This window comes from Myxocyprinus asiaticus, chromosome 6 (assembly GCF_019703515.2).
Source record: "Myxocyprinus asiaticus isolate MX2 ecotype Aquarium Trade chromosome 6, UBuf_Myxa_2, whole genome shotgun sequence".
Taxonomy (NCBI): Eukaryota; Metazoa; Chordata; class Actinopteri; order Cypriniformes; family Catostomidae; genus Myxocyprinus; species Myxocyprinus asiaticus.
This window is the reverse complement of record NC_059349.1, coordinates 40,387,293-40,413,030: the sequence shown is the minus strand read 5'-3', so window position 1 is coordinate 40,413,030 and position 25,738 is coordinate 40,387,293. Positions and strand designations below refer to the sequence as shown.

The following is a 25,738-nucleotide window of genomic DNA, read 5'->3' as shown; positions in this document are numbered from 1 at the left end:
ACATTATAGCGACCACGAGGAGGTTACCCTATGTGACTCTACCCACCCTAGCAACCGGGCCAATTTGGTTGCTTAGGAGACCTGGCTGGAGTCACTCAGCACACCCTGGGATTCGAACTAGCGAACTCCAAGGGTGGCAGCCAGCGTCTTTTACCACTGAGCTACCCAGGCCCCCCCATTTTTACATTTTTTTTAATTTTTAAGAGTTTAAAGTCATATTGATATTTTTTTTCTGGGGCTTAAACTTAAAAATGTCATGTGGTGTCCAGAGACAGTAAAAAAAAAAAGCAGTGACACAGTTGTGTTCTAAAATATAATTCATATTTAAAAATGCTTTTGTCCACCAAATCAAAGTCATTGGGTGAAACCAACATGGTAGCCATTTTTTTTTATTATTAATGTTGACCATAAAAACCATAAAACAGAGCTGACACCTTTAGACCCTCAAGACTGAGCATGACGTTTTTAAAAAAAAAAAAACATCTGATATTCATTTTGACATTTTTATGAAAAGGCACATTTTGTTCAAATCATGTGGTGGATCCCTGAGAAAACGTCTTGATATTCTTGACTCAGAAATTCATTTTTTTTTTTTTTTTTAAATGCTATAAAGTTGTTCAAAAATGCATGAAACCAAATTTGACACAAAGATTACATTTCTGAGAACATGACACAAGTGTTTTAAACTAGAATTTTAAAAGATTTCTCATTTTAACACCCATACAACACGGTGCAGTTGTATGCATTTTTAGCATTTTAAAGAGTTGATTTATTTGCCTGGATCGCAAAAGTAGAGTAATGCTTTACAGTCCCAAAAACGTATGCCAGATAACAGCACTCTGCTACACAAATGTGATCCAACCCACAAGATGGGGTATTTTGCGTGCAAATTGCATTCTGCATTAAAACAATTTTTTTGTGTGTTCACGCTCAACTGATTTGCATAGATCTTTTAGTAAATCAGGTGCTAAAACAACATAGCGCATGCAAACCAACAGCACTATCTGTGGCACAAATTAATTCTATAAGAATTGCCCCATCTCAGTTTTTCCTCTGCAGTGATTGATATGGTGGATGTTGACAGCACACTTAAGATGGGTTTGTAAGGGTACTGCGGCTCCTACTGCAGCTGACATTGTTTTATGGCAGTCTGTCTGCTGACCTCATATTGTTTACTTGTGTTTCCCATCACCCATCTGAGCTTCGGCTGGGCATTAGAAAAGAGCCAAGATTTTGAAAAGAGCTCATTTTCCCTCTGACCTTAACAAAGTAAGTACAGCCTGCAAGAACACTGAGGCAGAACCAGTTTATTGTTTTGTAGTTTTAAATGTATTTTAGTTTTGTTTACATTTTTACAATTATTGGGTGAATTCACTAAACAACTGCGGCACTTTTTAGCGTGTAGTAAAAACCTGCGTCTGATTCACTAACCACCTGTGATTCAGTTTAAGAAGGCACATTCAGCGCTCAAAAAGCGCTGCATTTTGGGTATTAAACAGAGACTAAAAACTAAATGTTTTTCACTTCGGTTCATTCTGAGCAGAAACTATTTTTTCATTCCAGTTCCGGCATTCTGCAGCCTCCTTTCAAATTGTTAACCAGTTAGAATGAAATAAAAGGTCAGTTAATAAAGTAAAATGACAGTACTCTGATCTAAGGGTGGGTGATATACCAGTTGCAGTGTTGCCATATCTCACCAGAGAAACAAGCTGGTCTGGAAAAACAAGCTCAAAATAAGGAAATTGCCTCACCCAAAATAAGCAAAAATATAAGCAATTGTTTTTTTTTTTGTTTTTTTTTTTCATGTGTGGAATTATAGAAATCATAGCAAGCATTGTATACAGTAGCCTATATAAAATAATGTATTTTCAATAAAAGTATTTTTAATATTAAATATATCTCCAAAAATATTTCAAATATTTAATATCATAAATAATTTAGCAAACTAAAATCAATGAATAGCCTGAATCTCTCTCTTCTGCATACATGCATACACTGTGTGGGCACATTTGGACTAAATGTCATCTTATGCTAATTATTTTATTTTAATTATATGTTTTAATTACAAACCTGCTTCTCAGTAAAAACACCACAACATCAAATTTGTATCAATGCATCATATCTAACAATAATTCAGTGAATATTTGGAAACAACTGAGAAATGTACTTTTTACGTCAATATTTTTCCTTGCATCTGGATTAATAATGCATGTATAGGTATTAATTATATATATATAGTTTCCAAAAAGGTCTTCAGCATTTCATGGAAGGCTACATCCAAACAGTGCAAATAGGGAAATAAATGTGTAATAAAGCGGTTTCCTTCTGGATCAAATAGGGAAATAAATGTGTAATAAAGCTGTTTCCTTCTGGATCAAAAACATTCTACTAAAAAAAGTGAAGCCCCATTTTTTAGGGAACAGGATGTGTTGTAATTCCTAGAATTTACTGTGATAAAAATTTTCGGAACTAAATTAACTGGTTATTAACTGGATACCAGCATTTAATAACGTCTTGACTCTGGAACAATTGAAAGGGAATTTGTTCCCATTTTCGGATATATTCTGCAAAAAATTCTGCTCGTTTTTGTTTTCGTTCCTTAAACCGTTTTAGTCCTTGATATTTAAATTAAGTTATTGTCATTCCTTTCAGCAAAAATATGACACCTTTCTATGTAAATTAGGTTCATTATAGATTGCCCTTTACTTACAAATCTCTGTGCTATTTGCCCTGCGCAATAAACATTGGGTAATTACCGCCCGAGGAAAGCAGACGGTAAACTACATTTTATTTAAAAGCGATGTTTCTGTACATTTTCTGTTAATCACTGCAGCAGTAATTTATCAAATAATGATCAAATGATCGAGGAGAGCGGTATAACCTGGCATATATCCAGATGCGTGGTGTAATCAAGTGTACTTTTGGCATGTTAAAGAGATGATTCAGGGGTCTGGATCTCAGTAGTGGAGTGATGCTGCACAGTGCCAGCAGAATGTGCCAGATCGCGGTGGTCTGCTGCACCCTTCACTATATAGTGCTCAGAACTGACCAGCAAGATTGCAATTAATCTGGGCAAATTGTGTACAGCACAGATTCTATAAGCATGTTTGCCCAATTTTTAAGTTTTTGTAATGAGAATAACACAGACACCTATTTACAGGGACAACCTCCCTGCAGCAACCTGAGGTTAAGTGCCTCCCTCAATGATACAATCCTGAAAGTTCATAGATCATCCAAATTTGGAATTCAAGTCTATGACCTTTTGATTACCACACCAAATTGTTAACCACTATGCTACAGCACCCCCACATTGAGAAAACAAATGTAATATTACTCATGTATCCAAATTCCCTGCATCTTAGTTGGCTAATCAGAACACCTGCTTTCAGAGTGAGTGCGAAATTGTGGTGCTAGCAGATATTTGTCAAACAACCAAACTGTGCTGGCACTGTAATGTACTTACTGGTGCACTCTAGAGCCCTACTTACTGTAATTGATCCAGACTATTGATCAAAGGCCTCAAAGTTAATGATCTGTTTTATGTATATGGAAATGCTGAAGGAGAAGAACAAAAATATACAGGTGCATCTCAATAAATTAGAATGTCGTGGAAAAGTTCATTTATTTCAGTAATTCAACTCAAATTGTGAAACTCGTGTATTAAATAAATTCAATGCACACAGACTGAAGTAGTTTAAGTCTTTGGTTCTTTTAATTGTGATGATTTTGGCTCACATTTAACAAAAACCCACCAATTCACTATCTCAAAAAATTAGAATATAATGACATGCCAATCAGCTAATCAACTCAAAACACCTGCAAAGGTTTCCTGAGCCTTCAAAATGGTCTCTCAGTTTGGTTCACTAGGCTACACAATCATGGGGAAGACTGCTGATCTGACAGTTGTCCAGAAGACAATCATTGACACCCTTCACAAGGAGGGTAAGCCACAAACATTCATTGCCAAAGAAGCTGGCTGTTCACAGAGTGCTGTATCCAAGCATGTTAACAGAAAGTAGAGTGGAAGGAAAAAGTGTGGAAGAAAAAGATGCACAACTAACCGAGAGAACCGCAGCCTTATGAGGATTGTCAAGCAAAATCGATTCAAGAATTTAGGTGAACTTCACAAGGAATGGACTGAGGCTGGGGTCAAGGCAACAAGAGCCACCACACACAGACGTGTCAAGGAATTTGGCTACAGTTGTCGTATTCCTCTTGTTAAGCCACTCCTGAACCACAGACAACGTCAGAGGCGTCTTACCTGGGCTAAGGAGAAGAAGAACTGGACTGTTGCCCAGTGGTCCAAAGTCCTCTTTTCAGATGAGAGCAAGTTTTGTATTTCATTTGGAAACCAAGGTCCTAGAGTCTGGAGGAAGGGTGGAGAAGCTCATAGCCCAAGTTGCTTGAAGTCCAGTGTTAAGTTTCCACAGTCTGTGATGATTTGGGGTGCAATGTCATCTGCTGGTGTTGGTCCATTGTGTTTTTTGAAAACCAAAGTCACTGCACCCGTTTACCAAGAAATTTTGGAGCACTTCATGCTTCCTTCTGCTGACCAGCTTTTTAAAGATGCTGATTTCATTTTCCAGCAGGATTTGGCACATGCCCACACTGCCAAAAGCACCAAAAGTTGGTTAAATGACCATGGTGTTGGTGTGCTTAACTGGCCAGCAAACTCACCAGACCTGAACCCCATAGAGAATCTATGTATTGTCAAGAGGAAAATGAGAAACAAGAGACCAAAAAATGCAGATGAGCTGAAGGCCACTGTCAAAGAAACCTGGGCTTCCATACCACCTCGGCAGTGCCACAAACTGATCACCTCCATGCCACGCCAAATTGAGGCAGTAATTAAAGCAAAAGCAGCCCCTACCAAGTATTGAGTACATATACAGTAAATGAACATACTTTCAAGAAGGCCATCAATTCACTAAAAATGTTTTTTTTATTGGTCTTATGATGTATTCTAATTTTTTGAGATAGTGAATTGGTGGGTTTTTGTTAAATGTGAGCCAAAATCATCACAATTAAAAGAACCAAAGACTTAAACTACTTCAGTCTGTGTGCATTGAATTTATTTAATACACGAGTTTCACAATTTGAGCTGAATTACTGAAATAAATGAACTTTTCCACGACATTCTAATTTATTGAGATGCACCTGTATGTATACAGGGTACTTTCTCAATAGATACGCATCAAACTTTTTATCAGGTTGTATTAACAGCAGCTCAGAAACGTTTGAAAAGTTGTGTGTGCTCTAGTGTAAGTCTGTGTGTGAGAATGTGTATGTGAGCATAATTTGCAGTTAAGGGCAGGTGTGGGCGAAGGACTATCATTATTTTCACTGTGAGAAGTCATTTCTGTGGAGTGCTTTTCATCCTGATTACACGTCTCACCTCGGAACTCGGTTCCCTTCGGCAGGCGTAGAGAGGCATAGTGACACTCACGCATACATTCTGTTTAGTGTTCTCAATCAAAAGATTATACTGTACTCAACATTAGCCAGGGGAAACGCAGAAAAGGTGTCTAAACACAAACATGCTAGACTTCAAGCCAAATAAGCACCAGGGAAAGGAAAACACTGAATGTCACTTTGCATCAGCGTTCCAATTTGTTCTTCTGATAATAATCATTTTCCAAGTGACAGATCACTTGTCACAACTGAAAGATCAGTCACACAGATAATAATTCAAAAACTGGTAATTGAAAATTATACAGAGTGAACTTCATTTCAGAAATCATTATGGAACTGGATCCATGTGGCATTTTTCCAGTCATACTTTGTCTCCTCTTCCGTTTATCAGAGTGCCAACTGTGTTGTTGATATGTGTGTGTGTGTGTGTGTGTGTGTGTGTGTGTGTGTGTGTGTGTGTGTGTGAGACAGGTGCCTGAGGGCCACTCACCTGTTCCAGTTTCCAGTGGAACTCAGCTGGCCTGAAGGAGTCCAACTGAATAAAGTCTCGTCTCAGTAGAAACACCAAGCGGCAGTTGTGTACGTATAAAGAGTAATGATGCCTGTTCATCTCTGTGTAAACACACGCACACACACACACACACACACACACACACACACACACACACACACACACACACACACAAAGAACTCAAGTCACCATTACTATATTACGGAATGGATAAAAGACATTACATTTCCTTTTGGGTTCTACAGAAGGAAGAACATCATACAGTTTTGGAACATGAGGTGACCATTAGTAAATGGTGACAGAATTTACATATCTAAAGGGATAACTATACCTTTAAGCTGGTAGCTGGTTTCTAGCTGTCTAAGATGGTCAATAGCTGGTCTTAGCTGGACCAAGGCAGTAGACCGTCTTGGACCAGCAACAAACCAGTTTCCCTCTGTTCATACCAGCTAAGGATGGTTAGGCTGTTTTTTGGAACATGGGAGCTGGTCAACCAACTAACGATCAGCTTGGACCAGAAAATGACCAGCTTAGTCCAGCTAGAAACAAGCTAACATGTTCCAAAACACAGCTACCAGCTTAAGGTGGATTTTCCGGCAGGGTTTTTAAAGCTCTGCACACTCTTCCCCAGTCTCCTGTTTTACTAAACATTTACAATGGCTGGCAAAAGAAGAAAATTTGTTGATTCATTATTTAAATGAGAGATTTCCATTTCTAGCTCTAAGACCTCCAGACTGTTAAACAAAGCAAACAGTTGGATTTATTCAAATAAGACTACAGACAACAAGAAAATCCTCTGTATAAAAAGTCCTGACATACTGAGAAATAACAGGCACAGTGGCTCTACAAAAATCCAAACACGAAAGAAATCCTGTTGGAAAATCATGCTTAAAGGGATAGTTCCCACAAAAATTTAATTCATGTCATAACTTACCCTTAAATTGTTCCAAACCTGTATGACTTTCTTGATTCCATGGAACACAAAAGGAGATGTTAGACAATATGATAGCCTCAGTCACCATTCACTTTCATTAGCTGCTTTTCCACTATTAGGCCAGTGAGAGCCAGGGCTATAGCCTCGGACCTCAAGCCGTGAGACCAAGATCGATCTGCATTCCCACCATTGGGCCAATAGATCCGCAGCGTTGTCCTAAAACCCGCCCTTAATACACCGCCCTGGTGCCAACGTCACACAACCCGCCCATTTGACAAACAAGAGTGAAGCTCAAGCCGAGGAATCATTTTATCTAGCTATCTAGAATATTAAGTTTATATCGTGTGTAAACATTAGCTAGTTAACAAGATAAGTTAGCAATGATAACTAACCGAATGTATTTGCCATGCTGTTTCTAAAACTGTTACTGTGTTTATTTAATGTTGTACTTCAGACCTGAGAGACTTTGATCAGGCAGTGCAGTTACTAACTGGTTGTTCATATGACAATGTGCAGTACAATTATTAGATTGCAGTTATGCCTCTAAAAAGTGCAACAAGAATTGTTTTAAATGTATTTCTGATTTGTTATATCTGCTCTGTAGAAATCTGAAATGATGTCATCATTTGGGAGCAGGCTGATGAGGGCAGTAAATGTAATAGAATTGCATTTCTTATTTCTAAATAATTCTTCCTCAAAAGTACTGAACAAATCATTAAGAGGAATTGGAACCGGAATCATTAAGAGGAACCTGAATCGTTAAATTCCTAATGATTCCCATCAGTATTTCTAGTAGGTCAAAACTTGACCATTAGCTGGTTAAAGGGATAGTTCGCCCAAAAAATGAAAATTCTCTCATCATTTACTCACCCTCATGCCATCCGAGATGTGTATGACTTTCTTTCTTCTGCAGAACACAAACAAAGATTTTTAGAAGAATATCTTAGCTCTATACAATAGGTCCCTATAATGCAAGTGAATGGTTACAAAACCTTTCATGCTCCAAAAATCACATAAATGCAGCATAAAAGTAATCCATAAGACTCCAGTGTTTAAATCTGTCTTCAGAAGCTATATAATAGGTGTGAGTGAGAAACAGATCAATATTTAAGTCCTTTTTTACTATAAATCTCCACTTTCACATTCTGAAAGTGAAAGTGGAGATTCATAGTAAAAAGGATTGAAATATTAATCTGTTTCTCACCCAAAGGGATTGCATCACTTCAGAAGACATTCAAAGGTCATTGCATTGAAAGGACCTATAGATCCAAGCTATTCTTCTAAAAAAAACCTTTGTTTGTGTTCAGCAGAAGAAAGAAAGTCATACACATCTGGTATGGCATGAAAGTGAGTAAATTATGAGAGAATTTTCATTTTTGGGTGAACTATTCCTTTAATGCTGGTCTAGGTGATTGACCATCTGCATTAGCAGTTGATGGGGCTGCGGTTGACATGGTTTTACCATCTTGGTTAAGCTGGTAAGAGCTTTGTAGACCACCTTGGCCACGCTGATTGGGATGATGGTCTAACCAGCTTCCAGCAACAAACCAGCTCCCATGTTCCAGCTTCACCCATTAAACTGGTATTACCTGTTTTTCCCCCTGCACAATCCAAACCAAATGTCAATTAGACTATAAGCCATGCTGACAGGATGTGCATGAGAGAGCTGCCATTCAACCTTAACTTATTAAGGCCCTTCCTGCTCTCACTGATATTGACATGTTCCACTCTCCATCACATGTCTTTGATCAACCTCTGAATGATCAAAGCTGCCACGTCTCCTCCACATGGCATCACTCTCCTCTCACCTCAAGGCTGCCTCTGCAACTAATGCCCGATGTCTCTTGTGCGACCGTTTTAGTGCGTGTTGAATTGATTAAGTCTCACACCCACTCAGCATGGTGCCTGGGATAAATGAACCCGAAAGAGTCCTGCCAGGCAGTCGGCCCCCATCATGGCCACTCAGTCTTCTCATAACCCCACCCTCCTATTAGTGGTCCATTGTTTTAAAACAATCACTGATGGACTATTTTTAATAGACACAGCATCTTAAAAAAAAAAAAAAGCAAAATGTGATGCAATGACCAAAGATATCCATGTAATGCATGTGCACATTGACCAACAATTATAAAAAATATTGCAGATAGAATGCAAAAATGTTTCCAGTGTGTATATGACATATGTATGCCCACTGTGTACTCTGTTTTATTCTGTATTAATCCAAGACTCTGCCCCAGATAAAGATTTAATTTATCCCTTATTGCAGCCACTATGGACTCACCAGTTTTGTCTGAGTTACAGAGCAATGTCTCCTTCTCTGCTCTTAGTCCAGGACTTGGCCCATGCTTCATCCACGTTGCTATGGTAAACTGATCTGTCAGGTTCTGTGGCACAACCCACTCCGGGATATTGGCTGCCTGTCGTCCATCAAATCGAAAGATGAGGTCACTGTCTCGCCCGTTGTCCGTCAGCAAGGAAGCTGTCCAATTGGTGACTGCGCTGGGGGCCGGGAGAAGGTCTGTGCTGCCAGAGGCTGCTCCTGTAGAGATAAAAGCATTGAGGTTATCTCAGGCTACTGACAGCGGCAACGATGAAAAATTACAAGCTGCCTGTCATAAAGATTTAAAATCATGTTAGTTGCCCTGGCATTCAAATAAACTGTGCATACACCACACTTCAAATCAAATTAGAGGTGAAGGGAATACCATTCAGTTCCGAGACCCTCATTCAACCCTGACTGAAATGATATAAAACTAATTTCTGTCAGAGTCAAGGCCTAGCGTTGGTGCTTGCAACTCGAGTTTGAGTTTGGTCTGCAACATTTGCCAGCTTCTCCTCTTTTCCACACTGAACAAGTTTTTGCATCCATGTAAACATGCACTAAATTTAAATTGAATACATTTTTTTTTCATTACCAGAATAACACTTTGAGTGAAAAGTTAATTTGGACAAATTAATATAAATATCATAATTTCTTAGTATTTAATATTTCACCCTTTTGCTTTAATGACAGCATACACTCAAGTTGGCATGGGCTCCAAAAGTTATTCTGTTATAGTATATATAATGTAGATTATGATAAATTATGAGACTCTCTATTTTTCTGATTTGACATTATATATCTCAGGCTGTGAAGAAGACAGCTCCAAAAACTGCTTTTGTTTTGTTCCCAATCATGTCACCTGTAACTGAGTAAAAGTTTGTGTTGATATGACAAAGCAATCAAAAGTTACAGCTTTACTAAATGTATTTCTCCAATTATCCAAAAACATCTCCAAGTGTCCAAAAGCCTCTCCAAACAAATAAACAATAAATAATAATTGTACATAAGAACTAATTACACATGCAAATACAACAATGACTAAAGGTATTCTCTCTCTAAAGCATGCAGGCATGAGAAACAAGATCTCATTCAGTTCCATTCTGTGTCATTTGAGCCTTCATTAAATCATGTACTTGATGTCATCTCCTAGTGACTATATGAAAGTTGAGTGAATGATCTTCTCAGCCCATATTTGTCTGACTTCCACTTCTGGTTGCGGCAATCTGAATCCTAATGAAATTGTTTTAGCGTTCCATGACGCTGGACAACGTACTACAAAATTTCAAATGTCATCTGATCCTGGAATCTAACATGTTTTTAGTCAAATAGCACATTATTTGATGTGTGCACATTGTGCTTTGAGTGGATTATCTACTAATCTATGCATCCGATTACGTTGGTTGTGGGCTAGTTTTAATGGGAATCCCTGTGGTATGTGATATTTTATGTTCTGTTTATTTTTCGTGAAGTTATAAGTGAAAACATGGCTAATAAGCATCATCTGTTTACATGTAACGTATTTCAAAGACATGTATTTAGCTATTACTCGCTATATTATTGTAAAACAAATAAACTGGTTGTATTCTACTTTTGAGAGCTATCTAATGACATTTGACACATGGTTATTTGATTGGTTTGATGTTTTTACAGATTACAATAATATGCACAGTGCAAAATTATATATACTGTATTTGTTTAATTATTAATAAATTATCAAAACGGAACACCTCTGATTTGTTTGCAAATTTCAGAGCACTTGTTCAGTTTTGGTCATAATGCCTACATGCATTGTAAAGTACATTTTAAGCTTTAAAACGATACCTATTTTGTGTTGTTCAAGACTGTAGATATTAATATTTTGATAATTATTTTTTTCTTTGCCGGCATGCCAATCTGAGCTTAAGGGGTAAACTGGTGTCAGGCTGGGGCACCAGCTAGACCAGCAGCTTAGCAAGTGTGAGACCAGCTTAAACCGGTCAAGGCCACCAAACCATCTTACGCTGGTTTAATTTTATTTTTTATTTTTTTACATTGCGACAACCTGCTTGACCAGAAAGCAGCTTAAACCAGCCTAAGATTATTTTGCTAGTCTTGGCTGGTCAGTTAGATATTTTTAAGAGGGGTTTTGGGTACTTTTTAGCAGGTTAGGGTGGAAGACCATTTCACCCTTTTGCTTTAATGACAGCATACACTCAAGTTGGCATGGGCTCCAAAGGTTTGCGCAAAATCTTATGATCCATGTTATCTCTTGTTCTGAGAATGTTCCAAAGACCCTCTTGTGTGCTTCAATGGAAGCAAGAAAATCTGACCTTTCGTACAAAAGAGTTAACATGGTCAAGGTCACAATTTGCTTATTTGATAAGTGACCTAGAAATAGTGCAGACTATTTCTTCTTCATTTTACATCACCGGTTTTTTTTTTTTTTACATTTTTCAAAATCCTAAAACTTTGTTTATTTTCAATTCCAAATTTTACAGTCCTGCTGTAACTAATTTTGAGTGCACTTGCTTTGAGGACAAGTCTTGTACTACTGGCCTAAATATGCATGGGCAGCGTCACCTATCAATCTTTGATTAGCCTCATGTCATCCTCTGTCTCTTTTGCATTCAGTCATGCCTCTCTCTGCATGTTTTATTTGGGAGTAAAGTAGGATATTGAATCTTTTTTTCCCCACTCAGGGGTGACAGGACGGCCAGCAAAGAGGACAGAATGAGCGATGAGCCTCGCCCATGTTAGAGCAACGTGTTCTCATTCCACAGCCCCACATCACTCACCTCGCCACAGGCATTGCAAAATACAGCAGCAGTGCTGGTTTTAAGCAATGCAATATTTATTTCTGCCAATCGATATTGCATGATAAATTCACCGCCAGCCTCCAGGTGAGCGTCTGAACTCTTCTGAGAGAATCCATTTCCAGCAATACCGTAAAAGTATGGGTCAATGAGATTACATTATACAAGCATTTCCTAGCACAACACAAGACTCAGTGCTGGCCCTTTTCATCAAATGTCCAGTCAAGAAAAAATATAAATGTTTTTCCAGATTAAAAAGTCAGTGTTTCAAGGCTGCACACTAATGTTTCTCCATTAGCAATAAAGAGAATATTGTTTGCTGGTCTTAACCCAGTTGAGTGAATGATCCTCTCTGCCCATATTTATATGACTTCCACTTCTGGTTGCAGCAATCTGAATCCAAATGAAATTGTTTTAGCGTTCCATGACGTTGGACAACGTACTACAAAATTTCAGCTGTCATCTGATCCTGGAATCTAACATGTTTTTAGCCAAATAGCACATTATTTGATGTGTGCACATTGTGCTTCGAGTGGATTATCTACTAATCTATGCATCCGATTACACTGGTTGTGGGCTAGTTTTAATAGGAATCCCTGTGGTATGTGATATTTTATGTTCTGTTTATTTTTCGTGAAGTTATAAGTGAAAACATGGCTAATAAGCATCATCTGTTTATATATAACATGTATTTCAAAGACACGTATTTAGCTATTACTCGCTATATTACTGTAAAACAAATAAACTGGTTGTATTCTACTCTTTGAGAGCTATTTGATCGGTTTGATGTTTTTACAGATTACAATAATATGCACAGTGCAAAATTATATATACTGTATTTTTTTAAATTATTAATAAATTATCAAAACGGAACACCTCTGATTTGTCTGCAAATTTCAAAGCACTTGTTCAGTTTTGGTCATAATGCCTACATGCATTGTAAAGTACATTTTAAGCTTTAAAACAATACCTATTTTGTGTTGTTCAAGACTGTAGATATTAATATTTTGATAATTATTTTTTTCTTTGCCGGCATGCCAATCCGAGCTTAAGGGGTAAACTGGTGTCCCACTGGTCTATTGGCTGTTTTTAAAGGAGATTTGGGCACTTTTCTGCTGGTCAGGCTGGGGCACCAGCTAGACTAGCTGAGCAGCAGCTTAGCAAGTGTGAGACCAGCTTAAACCAGTCAAGGCCACCAAACCATCTTACGCTGGTTTAATTTTTTTATTTATTTATTTATTTTACATTGCGACAACCTGCTTGACCAGAAAGCGGCTTAAACCAGCCTAAGATTATTTTGCTGGTCTTGGCTGGTCTGTTGGATGTTTTTAGAACTTAAACCAGACTAAAACTGTTTGCTGTCTTAGCTGGTCTCCTAGCCTGGATCAGGGCTTGATGAGTGCATCACGGTAGCTTTGATGTCTGTTCCAGAAACACTTCAAGATTGTACCCATTTCCAAACAATAAATACTTATTTTGGTTATTTGCACACATTGCTTTTGCAAAATCAATTGACTTCAAGCATCAACAGGCAGAAATTAATTTTGGAGGGAGAGAGCCAAGATGGTAAAAAGATCAACACACTTAATGCTTGGCAAGCGCACAAATCAGTTAGAGCTTTAATAATTTCACACTCACATAAGACCTGTAGCTCACATAAGCATGATTTCTGGGAGATGAAAGGCTCTGACTTCATAATGCATCAGTCTCAAGGAGTCTAGCATTAGATCAGAATGACAGATTCACTGAGGTACATGAAAATAGTTTTAAAACCCAGTATCTAACATTGCAAATCTTGGAGAGGAAATTCCTCATGGACAGTGCCTTTAAAGTTCTTAGGGTTATGTGAACTGTTTGGGTTAGGTCTGGGTAAACAAACAAACAAACATAAAAAAATAAAAAAATAAATAAAAAATAAAAACAAATATTATAAAATATATGGTTAAACAAAGTGTAAAGCACTATTTTTTTTCTAAAGTAACAATTACCAGCAGATTTCAGAGTTACAGATGAGACAGAATTATTATTATTTTTTTTTTTTTTTTTTGGTTCTAACCGAGGTCTTAAAGCATTGCATGAATGTGAGGGGGTTTCAATGCAGACCAAAAAGGAATAATGCCATCTACCATGTTTGCAACTGGTCAGGGGTGTCGGACCAGGGATAATGGTGGACCTGATTAACAGTGACCCACACTAGAGGGGGGCCCACAGAAAGGCTCTATTGATATCCCATGATATTATCATGAAAACATTACATATAGTAATAGCATGCTATTGGTAGGAATAAAACATCATAAGACTCCCTTTTCCATCTGTAAAAATGGGGAGTTCCCCTAATCTGCCTTGTCTCCTCCCGTGTTACGACCCCCTTCTCACCCCCATCAAAAACTCAAGTGGTCTGGTCCTTCATGTGTGTCACCATAGCTACTCAATTGTTACTTGGTAAATATTTGTTAGATATCAATGTAAATAGGGTGGAAATAAAACGGAAAACATTGTTACCAACTTCATCATTACATGCTTTACATAGAACAGTGAGAACAACAATCTGACTCTTGTGAAATAAAGTGATGTGCACAATTCAGATCAAACTGTTTGTAAAAGAAAACATCTGCCGTGACTCGTGCATCTTTAAGAATCTTTTACCTTTTACCATCAGATGTTTTTCTCCAGAACTCGATGAGATACTTGAGGAATAATCCTCTCATTAAGCCGCCAAAAGAATATGTGAGGAACAAAATCATGATCTTATTGTATCTTATTTTTTCTGAGGTGCAGTTTCACTGCACTGACACAATGACTTACCTTGCAGGACAAAAATACATTTGAATAAAATGCACAATTCAGTTTTGTGACCAGTAAGAATTTGTTTCATACATTTAAATAATTGGTTTTATAATAAATTATAGGTATTACAATTAGTTTAATAATATTTTAAGTTCATTTTAGACCCTGTGTAAATGTCAGTTAGCAAGTTAAGACTTACTACCTGCCAGCAGTAATGCATAAGGATAGACTGAACAGTCTGGCGGTACTCTAATTTCAGACAACTTTTGTGACTTTGCCAACAAGAAAACTCATAAATGTATACACGTATTATTTATTTTTTTAGTAGGCATTTTGTTTTTCTTTTTTTTTTTTTTACTAATTTATTGTTTGCTTCAAAGAATATTTCAATTTGAAAATAAAAAGTGGTGAATTACTTATAAATAATAGAGCACTGTTATAGATCCATCTAAATTTTCATATATTACCCCCATCACAATCATAAATGATTTAAGGGTTCTTAAATTGTTCTCTACCCAGGGCACAACATACAGTATGCTGTTACACCCCTGCAACCGGTTAACAAATCGGCCTGTAAGTAAGTAACAGTAAGTAGTAACAAATAAAAGATCCACAACATATGTTTATTGTTTGTAGTTACTATTTTTGAAGCAAAGCTAAAATGCATAAACTTCATTTTAATAAATAGTATGTTGGTATACTACTTACTAAAGATTACTAAAGATGGAGGGGACCTTTGCTGAAGAAGGCAGAAAGCCGAAACATTTGTGTTCTCTTGTGTTAAAATATGTGAATAATGCATATAATAATTTGAGAAAAGGAGTGCAGATCATCTTATATATATATTTTTTAGACTAAGAGAACTTGTTTTTCATGGATCTACGCACCCTGAACTGGTAGAGCGCAGTGACTCCATTTCTTTGATTACAGTATAAAACACGGAAAAATATTGTAATATTGATTGCTTGTTAAAAGTGTATGGTAAATGCTGTTCCTTATGTTCTATTTAGGCTGGAAACTATGTTAACATAAAATGGAAATGAAACATGAATGTACATGTACATTGGACTAAAAGCCCCAGTCCACCACTGGTTTGGACTGGGTTTAGAGTTTGTGAATTGTACAAAATTACAAATTAAACCCATTAAGCTCACATAAACCAACTTGAAGTTCTAGACTGACTAAAACATTATTGGTACTAAAGTTGACCTTACCGCAGAGTTTCTGCAGAGACTTCTCAGAATAGGTTTCTCTGTCACAGCCCTTCCCAATATGGCTGGTCTGTAGCTCCACCATGGCTCGCACTGAAGATAAAGGGCCATCGCATGTCTCTAGGTGCATCTTGGGAAAGAGCTGCTTGCTGCCTGTTCCTGGTTCATAATCCACACGCTTGTTCCAACCTGGAAAGCAAACAAACATTAGCAAACAGATACTTCTGGTTCTAAAATCTGGTTGGATGAGCATTCTAACCTGTTGTAAAATAGACAATATATGCATAACTGTAACTCCACATCATTTGAATTATTTATTAATGTGCCAAATTATGTAAAAAAGAAAGAATACAGGCTAATTAACTATATTACTTGGCAGAGGAAATGCTTATTGAGATTATTATAACAGGTTTCCCACACCTTTTTTGAAATTTGATGACTTATGATTATGTGAAAAAAGTATTTTAAAAAATTGCTGAGGTGTATGTCAGGTACCAACCACTGAAATTAATTTATTATTCTTATTAGTGTACCAATGTCTCCAAAAAAGTGTTTTTTTTTTTTTTTTTTTTTTTTTTTTTTTTAATTAAACAAAGAATTGGCCCAATAGAGAATTTCAGCTTTCTGGAGGAAGACTACCTTGTCTCCCTTAAGAAAAAGTTTTCATGTAGAAACATTGGCTAACCCAAACTAGAAAAAAAAAATTATATTCTCTACAAATTCCATGACATTTATATGACATAAGATCTAGGGCCCTATTTTAAGAGAGCTAGCGCTAAGCGCAGCATTATGCCATAAGTTATAAGTGCAAAGTCAATGGGCATGACCATGAAGTTTTGATATTTTCGTGGAAGTAGGCACAAGTGGGTTTGGCAAAATCTAAAGGCGCTAAACGAGTCAAGTGCAATTTAATTGGAAGGTTCTTCTAGTATTTACAGTGATTGTATCAGAACGCACTTCACTTTACAAGTTGATTTTGATTTTGAAAAATTTACAGAAACATGAAAAAATTAAACCAAAAATAAACAAAACGAAAATATAATCAAAATGACGAAGTGGTCAAAAAATACAAAATCCAAACATTTTAGCCTCTCCAACTTCTTCCAGCAGCTCCATTTGCAGTGACTTAAAAATCACTCTAGGATAACAGGTGGAAAAATTCCAATACAAATTAGATCATAAATACAATATTATATATTGTATTTATGATATACATTAAATACAATAAACATAATAACAATACTAACTGAAAAATAAACTATAATCTATAGAGAGCACAAATTTTCTTACATTTTTGTTTCATAAAAAGGCTATTGTAAGGGACATAATTTGATGTTCCACTATATATTTCCACTATATATTAGAGTATGGACATTAACTTTATTACCACCTGCTGGTAGAATTTCTAAACTGCAAATGCATGAACTGAATTTGGACTTTGCGCTGAAAACAGGCGTGGTAATGAAATGTCTTCGCGCAATGACCTATTTCACAGAAATATAACAAATTGCACTTTGCGCCACTTCATTAACATTAACACACAATACACCCAAATTCACCCACAGATAACGCAAACACTCCCACCCACTCCCACTTGCGCTTTGTGCTGGCATGAAAATTGCACTTAGAATTAGTACTCTCATGAAAATTGGATAAGATGTAGTGCACGATTGTAGCATGTAGCGCCTATGAAAATAGAGCCCCTAATTAACTTTCCATGCCAGGAAAATCACAATTTTAAAATTCCCTGATGTTTCTAGATTTTACATGACCAGGGGGACCTTGCTAATAATAAATGAACATTTCTTTATCCCTTTTTTTGTTTTTTTTTGCTTTTTAACCCTCTTTCGTGAGTCACTATTGTGACTTATTTCTTAGTATGTGAGTTTTGCTGAGGCTACAGCATCTATGGTAATCAGATATAACATTTATGCATCCAAGCTGTAACCTTTTCATCTTTCTATACACAAATGAAGAGCTAAAAACAAATGCATTGGAATTAATGGTTAAAAGCAAACAGGAAGGTCAAAGGAAAAAGGCATCCATAAGGAATTATATGTTCCATATCTTCTATACTTGCACAAGCTATCTTTATGGTCAAGGCTGACATGTTACAGTACCATGTGCTTTCAAATGTGTTCATACATGTTACATTCTTCTGGCTTGTTCTCTATATAAATAAATAGAAAGAATAACTCTAAAGATAAAACATCTCACTCTCCCTTGCTGGCCTTCATAAACCCCATCTGTATAATTCAGAGAATTGAATGCTTTGTATTCATCTGAGCTGGGAGATATTCCCTCAACCCGCTTTCCTAACTGAATATCTTATTACATTATTCATTGGCACTACTGTGGATAAAATAGGGTGACAGTACAGTACCACAGGCTTCCATCTCTACTTCCTTTAGAGGGAAAGGTCTTAAAAAAATTTCAGCAGTTCCACCCAAGATAAACCAAGCATGAGAAATGTATGCGACAAAAAAGGCTTTTTGAGGGAAACAAACAAACAACAAAAAAAAAAAACAAAAACAAACAAAAAAAAAAACATAAAGAGAATCCAAAACAACAGCCTCCACAACATTAGGTCTTTTAATCCACCATCACAGGGGAAGTCATAAGTAACAACATTTCAGAAGCCATCATTTGAAAGGCATCGCATCAATTTGTGCAATTTGTGTACGCTGTAATGACTCATCTACAACCTGGAGAGTGTTTAATTCCCACGATTATCCAAATACACCAAAGCCAGAGGCCAGACTCATTCTGTTCAAAAGAAATACCATTTTGGGACCTTGGGGTGAAGATTAACATTAACTGCAACATTAAACATTCATTGCTCATTCACAAATGCCACGAACGCCAAAAGTCATGGCAGAGCTGCGTAGGGATTTTTATCACCCCAGAAACTGATGAAGTAAAAAGAACTGACTGAGTTTCCCAGTGACGCATAAGAAAATAATAGCAAGGGTACTGGGGTGATATGGTGCAGAAAAAGGCTACACTCACAGAGGCCCTGTGGCCCATTCATGGCAGGTGGACAGGGAATGAGGTGGCCAGGCCTATGTTACAAGTTTCCACCTTGAGACTGCCTTAAGAAGTTCAATGATTAATGCTAATTGAGTGATTTAAAGTGGTGCATTTATAAATATATGGGATTCAGCAACAACAATTTTGGCCTTCTGGAATTTGAATTAGTCTGTAGAGTGTAGTGGAGAGTAACAAGAAACTATTGGGGAGGGAAGACTGGGGACTATTGGGGATGGTTTCACTTTCTATTTAAAAAAAGCAAAGTCAGTATACAGGGTTTACTGCACAGTACTCAGTAAGTAGTAATCTAGTATTCCATTCTGAACATAGCTACGGTATAAGACTAGAGCTGATTGGCAGTACCAGTTTTCCATGTGTTGCACTCAAAGAGAGAACTGTCACTCTCAGTGGATAGCTCAGCAAGATGGTCTACTGGATGGAGAGATCAGTGTTGACAGATGGGATTTGGACAGAGACAAAGAGAGGCTGGCCAATTACATGCCTATGCAAGCAGGAAGCGTTACAATGAGAAATCCTCACCCTTCTCCTCCACAGTGCCTGTCATGATCATCACTCGGTCCTCACTTCCATCTCACTTGAAACACTCATGAAACACACTGACAACACAGGGCATGCAATCTCTCAGCCAGTGACTGCTAATTCTCTGGGCATAGCAGCCTGCCAGCAACTGTCAACACATCTTAGGGCACTATCATGCTATAGATGATACCTGCACCCCAGAAATAGCAGTGACCCTGGGAAGAGAAGAATGCTTTCCCTCCGACCAAAAAAACAAAACAAAACAAAAAAAAAACAGCTTAAACCAGCCTAAAGTGGTTGGCTGGTCTCCTAGCCAGGCCAAGCTGGTCTGTTTAAGAGAATATATTATATACTATATTATAGATGGTTTTAGAGACGAAAGGGTCTAAGCCTGCGTAGCCCGCGCATAAAACGATAGACAAGAGAATGTCTACTGACAGAGACTCCTTTGATAAGCGCATGCAAAGCTGCTATAGCGGCAACATAGACTTTAAGCGTTGCCAGGGCAACCCTGGCCCCAAAACACTCTTGTAAAAAAATCCGGCACTGTACTAACAGGGCAGTGAACTGGATTTTCACTTTGCGCTTACACGAAGCAGCAAAAATACGCGTCAAAGCTGCATCCATGCATTTTGTGAAAGTGCATGGTGCCAGTGCATGTCCGAATGGAAGGACGCAAAATGTATAAGCTTGCCCCCGAAATCAAATCTGAGAAAGCACCTGTGCTTCGGTGCAATCTGAACATGGAAATAAACATCCTTTAAATCTATTGTCACAAACCAGTCCCCCTGCTGCACTTGTGACATTATTTGTTTCTGTGTCAACATTCTGAATTGACATTTCATTGGAGCGAAATGCAAACGTCTCAAAATCCAGAATGGGGTGTAAACCACCATCTTTTTTTCTCACACTTGTGCTTGATGAACATCGAATTCTGTTATGCATATCGAGACCCTTGGTCATGGAGACAGAGGCTGAATTCGGGAAGCGTTTAAAAAAAAAAAAATTTATGTTCGCTCCCCAGCAAGCTGTTGGGGAAAACTGAACCATATTCTGGTTGTCGGATGTTCGAGGCACGTACAATGGCGAACTCATTCTGATACTGCCAAAGGGCAAACAGGAGAGAAACGGATATGTTTATATGGTCCAATTTCGTTCACTGAATGGGGGCTCATCCTTCAATACACAGCAAGCCAGTCAGGCTCGTGTGTAGACCTACACTATATTGCCAAAAGTATTTGCTCATCTGCCTTTAGACGCATATGAACTTAAGTGACATCCCATTCTTAATCCATAGGGTTTAATATGACGTCGGCCCACCCTTTGCAGCTATAACAGCTTCAACTCTTCTGGGAAGGCTTTCCACAAGGTTTAGGAGTGTGTTTATGGGAATTTTTGACCATTCTTCCAGAAGCACATTTGTGAGGTCAGACACTGATGTTGGACGAGAAGGCCTGGCTCGCAGTCTTTGCTCTAATTCATCCCAAAGGTGCTCTATCAGGTTGAGGTCAGGACTCTGTGCAGGCCAGTCAAGTTCTTCCACACCAAACTCGCTCATCCATGTCTTTATGGACCTTGCTTTGTGCACTGGTGCGCAGTCATGTTGGAACAGGAAGGGGCCATCCCCAAACTGTTCCCACAAAGTTGGGAGCATGGAATTGTCCAAAATCTCTTGGTATGCTGAAGCATTCAGAGTTCCTTTCATTGGAACTAAGGGGCCAAGCCCAGCTCCTGAAAAACAACCCCACACCATAATCCCCCCTCCACCAAACTTCACAGTTGGCACAATGCAGTCAGACAAGTACCGTTCTCCTGGCAACCGCCAAACAAGACTCATCCATCAGATTGCCAGATGGAGAAGCGTGATTCATCACTTCAGAGAACGCGTCTCCACTGCTCTAGAGTCCAGTGGGGGCATGCTTTACACCACTGCATCCGACGCTTTGCATTGCACTTGGTGATGTATGGCTTGGATGCAGCTGCTCGGCCATGGAAACCCATTCCATGAAGCTCTCTACGCACTGTTCTTGAGCTAATCTGAAGGCCACATGAACTTTGGAGGTCTGTAGCGATTGACTCTGCAGAAAGTTGGCGACCTCTGCACACTATGCGCCTCAGCATCTGCTGACCCCGCTCTGTCATTTTACGTGGCCTACCACTTCGTGGCTGAGTTGCTGTCATTCCCAATCGCTTCCACTTTGTTATAATACCACTGACAGTTGACTGTGGAATATTTAGTAGCGAGGAAATTTCACAACTGGACTTGTTGCACAGGTGGCATCCGATCACAGTACCACGCTGGAATTCACTGAGCTCCTGAGAGTGGCCCATTCTTTCGCAAATGTTTGTAGAAGCAGTCTGCATGCCTAGGTGCTTCATTTTATACACCTGTGGCCATGGAAGTGATTGGAACACCTGAATTCAATTATTTGGATGGGTGAGCGAATACTTTTGGCAATATAGTGTATTTTTAATGTACATTTAGTTATATTACACGTGCCCAAGACCCTTGGTCATGGAGGCAGTGGCAAAACTCGAGCTGAAAATATTCAATGCTCGTTCACCAGCGTAAATTAAGGGGGAAACTGAGCTAAATTGGTGTATTGAAAAACGGGTTAGACACTAAACCGGTCCCAACATATAATGGGGGAATACCAGTGTGCATCTCTTGTCTCACCAGAATGCCTGCATGGTCCACGAACGGGCGAAAGATAAAAAAACAAAACAAGTTACAATACCTCGCATCTCCTGATAGAATCCCAAAAGAATAATGGCACCGACAAAGCACTCTGTGCGTTGGTTCGCCATCACTCCGTTGGGGAATATTCTCTTATTCCAGCCCCCTCATTCTGCGGCCAGGTTCACCGGCCCATGCATGATCCCCTCCACAATGAGCATTTCACTTCGAGCAGGGAGGGGAGAGAAAGGCTGAGGCCGCTCCTCATACAGCATTTTTTAATGGCGACAGCTCAAGACGTGAATGCTAACTCTTTTGCATGTTTTGTTCATAAGAAAATGGCCTCCAAATTAGGTCTCAGAGCATGTCCAACGAGACTCTCACTTTCGCTCGGTGGGGATGGCAACAAACACGAGGAAGAACCCGATGTCCGTTCGCACTACAAACTTCTCAGACACAAAGCTGAAATCCCAAATGGCTCCCACACACTGAGCTCCAAATTTGGAGGCCGTTGAACTAGAACAAGTGGGGATAACGCCTCATGGTGAGAAATTGTGAGCCTCGAAAAATCACAGCTGTCCCCGTTGGACCCTTGTAATCTTTGGAAAAAACACATTAAAATTGCTCTGAAATTTACGCTGTATAAACGACATCCTTATGTGTTCACCACTTAAAAGGAAGGATTAATAATCCTCACTTCGACATGAGTAGCTGGAACAAACATGGGCTTAGTCAAAATCGTGCACGGAAGAACAGAAAAGTCTGACTCGATGGCATGAAAGTGAGCATTTTTATGGAGCCCGTGACGTAGCTCCCTAGAGGCATCGCTGAAGCGCCACCAACCAATAAATTGGTGTGATTGTACAAGGGCTTCAGACCACGTGACACTCAGGGTGTGTCCCAATGTGATTACGCAGCTCGAGTTCCTACGAAAGGGAACCACTTTTCAGCAATATAAAAAGATGTGACAGGCATATTTATTTACAGTGACAATAATTTGTGTTACAATACACTGTAAATATTTCTGTAAATTGGGCAATATCTTACTGTAATATGAACAATTTATTACTGTAAAGCAATTAAATAGAATACTACTGTATTTTACAGTGGAATTATGGGAAATTATTTTCAGGGTGATATTAAAATAAAGCATTTTTTATTTACTGCAAATCCAAATACAGTAAATTTGTGCACAAAAAAATTACCAATGAGAGGAGCCTATTTTCAACCCTGATAAAAGCAGAAAAAAAAGAACAAGAATGTAATGAGTTTGTGCAGTTATGTTCCTGGTATTAATTCTCACATTTTATTTAAATTTAAAATATATTTATTCCTCATCTCTACTTGATATAATATAATATAATATAATATAATATAATATAATATAATATAATATAATATAATCAAACAATTCAATGGAAATATAGCAAATAGTCCATAAAATTAAAAAAAAAAAAAAAAAAAAATCCACACCAAACAAAGCTGAGAGGTAACGTGGGTGTATGTGTGTGTGGAAGTGGTGTGTGGTGGACTTTTGAAATGAGGAGGCATAGGGCCATCTCAGGGTTTGTTTTTTTGTTAGTCCAAATACCTACATCTCTCCAAACTTCAACATTCTGGAATTAAATTATTTTGTCAACCTGTATTTGTGTGAAATTAACAGCAAGTCTGGTGCTGGTTCTCTGTTTGTGACCACTTTCAGAGCAAATAAAAAAAGTTGAGTGTTAATGATCAGCAAACCGTGCCATTTCTTTGGGTTTGCAAGTTTAACAAGTTTTTTCCCCTCATGTAAACTTGATCGTAAGGGTAGGTACAAGTTGGTTAGCTAGTGGAAATTTAGATTTTGAATTACCATGTAATCATATGATAAATCTTATACATGTATTATGTGTGTACTGCTTTACTGCAAGCATAAGAATTCAAAATGCACGTGTGCAAGCTGTGTTGTCTCTTTAGAGACCCTTTATGCTTATAATAGGTATAAAATGAGGCACAACTTGACAAACTTCAGGTTTTTGTGTACCATGCCTGAATGCCCGTGCATGTTCACATGTACCCAAACAGAGAACACCTATAAGCTTAAAGTGTATTTGTCACAGAGCCATCTGAACACTTTAGATTATAGTGCAATTTTTTATTTTCTTTATTTCTTTAGTTTTTGGAGCTGCAGCATATTCAAAAGTAATTTTGTATGTCAAATGAATAATAATAATAAAAAGCTTAATTAAACAATTATAGATTTTTTTATTCATTTTAACATTTTAAAATGTATATTCATTATAATATTATAAAATTTTCATTTATAATAATTCAATATCTATGGATTCAGTCAGGATACGTAAACATTTATACAGACAAACCATGTTATGCTGGTTTAAGTTTTTTTTTTTTTTTTTTTTTTTTTTTTTTCAGCAGAATTGGCAATGTAAAGCTGTTTATTCATGCCAATAAAGTTACTTGAACCTGAATTAGGGGTGGACTAGGACTAAAAAGTGGCCCTGGACACTCTGGTCCAGAGCGACCCACCAAACCCATCCCACAACACCACACCATAACACACCAGTAAGTGCACAAGTACAAGGGAAAATGTATATTTTAGGTGCTGTGACAAGTCAGCATTTCTTCAAAGTCTTAATCACCTTTTAACTTTTTCTTAGAAGTGCAAATAAATTATTGTCTTAGTTAATATGAGGTTGTGGAAACAACAAGTATAATAATAATATATTATATATATATATATATAGCTATACAAGATTATAAAATATTGTTTAAAACAGTTAGATGTAGAAAGTGTCACAAAGCAGGACACTGATGACAATGCTTAAAATACCGTTTCAATTACCCACAAAACTATGTGTAAATATTTATTTAAAAAAATACAAATACAAATACAAATAAATATCTATGAAATCATAGTTGGCCAGAATATGTACATATATAAATATAAACAAATATAAAGACATGTAAAAAAAAAAAAAAAAATAATAATAATAATAAACATACATCTTAAAGTGTAGATATTTTGCAGATGAATTGCTCATATTTTCCCTCTATGTGAGTTTGTTGTATCTTTATATCAGCAGTTTTTTAATTCCTTCCCCAGATTATTCTTGAGAAAAAGTGAAAAGCCCTATGCTTTGATTAGCGCTGTTTCTGCTATCCTTTAAACAAAGTAAGCCTCAAAGACTCAAATAGCCACAAAGTAATATTTTTCATGACTTATTTTCTGCATTTTTATCAGGTGTGAGCATTATTTAGAAAGCCGCACTTCAGCTCCCAGTAATGCTTCGTGGTATGAATAAATTATGAAAATGACTATGTACTGCTCATAGCTTTAAAATTTGCTGATTTTATTTACACTGCTGTTATTGTATTTGATATAACTTGCAGTTATTTGTCATTTTGTGATTATTCACAGAGTTCATCTTATACTTAATATGTTATTTTTGGTTGTCACAATTATTGTGATTTGTGTGTTAAATAATGAAGATCAAGTGAGTGACAGAGTAAACATGTGCATA

The 25,738-nt window shown here is 37.6% G+C and overlaps 1 protein-coding gene across 1 annotated transcript in view; it reads right to left on the bottom strand.

Moving 5' to 3' along the window:
• LOC127442322 (calsyntenin-2-like) overlaps window positions 1-25,738 on the bottom strand; it is a 390,092-nt gene that overhangs the window by 71,405 nt on the left and 292,949 nt on the right. The window contains exons 6-8 of the mRNA XM_051700250.1: window positions 15,974-16,159; window positions 9,139-9,396; window positions 5,903-6,024 (exon numbers count right to left, since the gene is read on the bottom strand). Of these exons, the coding sequence (XP_051556210.1) occupies window positions 5,903-6,024; window positions 9,139-9,396; window positions 15,974-16,159 (566 nt within the window). The remainder of the gene's footprint in view (window positions 1-5,902; window positions 6,025-9,138; window positions 9,397-15,973; window positions 16,160-25,738) is intronic.